The sequence below is a fragment of the Galleria mellonella genome, unplaced genomic scaffold, assembly GCF_026898425.1.
Source record: "Galleria mellonella isolate WM207_F2 unplaced genomic scaffold, CSIRO_AGI_GalMel_v1 utg21, whole genome shotgun sequence".
In the NCBI taxonomy this organism is placed as follows: Eukaryota; Metazoa; Arthropoda; class Insecta; order Lepidoptera; family Pyralidae; genus Galleria; species Galleria mellonella.
In genome coordinates, this window is record NW_026442037.1 from 2,828,267 (window position 1) to 2,831,325 (window position 3,059).

The window sequence follows — 3,059 nt, forward strand, 5'->3', positions numbered from 1 at the left end:
GTTTATTCCAAAGCAATTTACTGTCTAGTATTATGCCAAGGTACTTGACTTCTTCCTTAAGTTTCAGTTCCGTATTGAAGAGTTTTGGTAGTCTGTAAGGACATGTAACTCTTCTATTTGTGAACATGATTAATTCTGTTTTTGTAGGATTAACCGAGAGTTCATGCTGTGTGCACCATCTCTCAATTATTTCAAAAGCTACTCTCATGCGATCACACAGAGTACCTTCGAAGCTTCCTGTTAAAAGTACAGCTATATCATCCGCATAACCTACCGTGTAGAGGCTGTTATCGTTAAGCTCTATTATGAGCTCATTTACGACTATATTCCACAATAGTGGTGACAGTACACCGCCTTGTGGACAGCCCCTACCGACGATTCCTCGTGTGGTAGTATTTACAGTAAATTGTATAGCTCGTTGTTTAAGCATGTTATGTATCCATTCTCTAAGTGTTATTTCTACTCCATGTGTAGCTAGTGCCCGACTTATACTGGCAAAGTTTGTTTTGTCGAATGCCCCTTCGATGTCTATAAATGCACCTAAGGTTGGCTGCTTCGATTGCAATGCATTGCCTATTCGGGATACTACGTTATGAAGTGCTGATTCAGTTGACTTGCCTTCACTGTAAGCATGTTGGTTAGGATGTAAAGGTTTGCACAGGGAGACTTGACATCTAATCTCTTTGTCACATAGTCTCTCCAAAGTTTTCAAAAAGAACGAGGTGAGACTGATGGGTCGAAAGGATTTGGCCACAGTGTAATCTCCTCTACCTGGTTTAGGAATAAATATAATTTTTACCTCACGCCATTTCAAAGGTATGTAACGGTGAGCTATGCACGCTCGGAACAGCTGTACTAAGTAGTCAGCTATGACGCTCCCGCTCCATTTCAGAAGGGCTGGAAATATTCCATCCAGGCCTGCCGCTTTAAATGGTAGAAAGGTACTGATTGCCCATAGTAGTTTTTCTTTATCTATAACTCTGTTTGCTACTTCCCAGTCCGAGCTACTGGTTTCCCTTTCCTTGTATGGTTCCCATGACCACTCCGCAGTAGTCTGGAATCCTGGAAAATGTGTGGTTAGTAGCAATTCGGTTGTTTCTGTGTCGTTCTTTGTATAATTATTATCAGGTTTCTTGAGGCAACCTATTGTATGATCTTTCTCATTAGAGAGACATGCTTTTACTTTAATCGCCTGGTTATTGTTTTCTATATTTGTACAAAAACGCCTCCAGCATTCTTGCTTTCTCTGGCGTATGAGTTTCTTATATTGTTTTTTGGATGTTGTGTATTTATTCCAGTCTTCTTGTGACCGTTTGTTCATGGCTATGTTAAACAATTTCCTTAACTTACGACGGTGTCTTTCCAATTTTGGACACCACCAGTGTTGCCTCCCCCATACTGTGGTGTGGTTAGGGCACAGGACTGTTCATAGCTTGAGGTTAAAATGGACGTGATGTAGTTTGCACTATCGTCCAGATCTGTTACCGCTAAATCGTCTAGTAGTGGCAGTTGATTGTCAAATTTTTCCCTGACCAGTGTAAGAAATTTATGTTGGTCAGTCCTTCGAGGTATACGTCTAGGCTGTGGTTTGGGCAACTCCATATTAATGGAGAATCGAATCCATCTATGATCTGAGCATGATATTTCATTGGATACATGCCAGTCACAAACAGATTCCGAAATACCAACAGTCGTTAGAGTTAAATCTATAATAGTTTGTGATCGAGCGTTTATAAAGGTAGGTTCAGAACCTTTGTTAATTAGAGTAAGGTTATTACTAAAAATAAAATGCAGCATTTCCTCACCTCTGTTATTGCACTTGCCGTTACCCCAAAGGGTATGATGCGCGTTGGAGTCGGCAGCGATGACCAGATCCAGCTTCTCCCTCTCACAAAACTCGACCAATAGGTTGAGCTCCGGAGTTGGTATGTCCTCGTCGCTCGGCAGGTATGCGGAGGCAAGGACAATATCCGGGAGATGCTGTTCTGTCCTAGTTAATCTGACTGCTGTCAGGTTCCTTGAACAGAATTCGTTGATTAGTAATGTTGGTACATGTTTCGGTACTAGTATACATGTTCTCGGTTTACTTACGGAGGTGTCTAGAAGAAGTTTTCCTCCGCTGTTTCCAAGACCACATATCCTGTTTTTCCTGATCCACGGCTCTTGGATCAGTGATATGGTCTGTGTGTTGTTTTCCAGCACTCTGCGTAAGGAAGCCGTTGCAGTTTGGCTGTGCTGGAGGTTGATCTGTATGATTTTAGTCTTCCCGGAGAGGGGAGGAGTAGAGGACACCATCGCTGGTTTCACTCTCTCCCCCCTTCCGGAAAGCACTCTTCATCCGAGATAGATCTCGGAGAAGGCAGATTTTGCACTTCCATCGCAATCGGGGGTTCCGCGTGCCCAGGCACGGTCGCAGCTTCCCTCGTCGACAATGTCGGCTTAGGTGCCGCGCTCTGCGTCAAGGTTCGCGCCTCCTCCGGTTGTTGCGTGGGGTTTGTATTGGGTTGTGGGGAAGCATCTTTATCCAGAAACCGAATATAAATGTTCCCCATGAGGTAATATAATCTTCTGTCCTGGGCCTTTAACAGATTAGCATCCGTTTCCGGCACCCGGAAGAACAGACAGGTTCCTGGGGGATCCGATCTGGCCCTCTCGTGTGTCAGTGTCCAGGAGTTAATGTTCAAGTTGCGGTTCTGCCGCGCCAAAAGCTTCCGTAGTGCAGCTGAATCGCCAGTATGACCCGGTACGAATAGCAGACACGGTACTTTCTTTGGGATAGCTGATTGTGGCCTGACAACCAATTTTGAATTAGCTACCGGTGAGGCCATGTTTTGAACGGTCCGATTAAGCCGGGCTAGCGTGAAAGCATCCTCGCACCAGGTTTTGAGGACGCCATCCGCATAATGTGCTCGGCCTCGGAACCTTATATCGTTTGGTTCAGTTTCAAGGGAAGCATCCGGTTCCGCCATGAGCTCATCCCGAAGCTTGCCTTCTATTTCTTGCCGAATACCTTCAGCTTGCTCTTGCGTCATGTCAGAGAAGGGTTCCATCATAACAGC

The 3,059-nt window shown here is 44.8% G+C and overlaps 1 protein-coding gene across 1 annotated transcript; it reads right to left on the reverse strand.

Annotated features, from left to right (window-relative positions):
• Positions 1-1,341: 1,341 nt before the first annotated feature.
• Positions 1,342-2,295, reverse strand: LOC128200541 (uncharacterized). Its single transcript, XM_052894306.1, has one exon. It carries the CDS (start codon positions 2,293-2,295, stop codon positions 1,342-1,344), a length of 954 nt encoding a protein of 317 aa, XP_052750266.1.
• Positions 2,296-3,059: the final 764 nt, after the last annotated feature.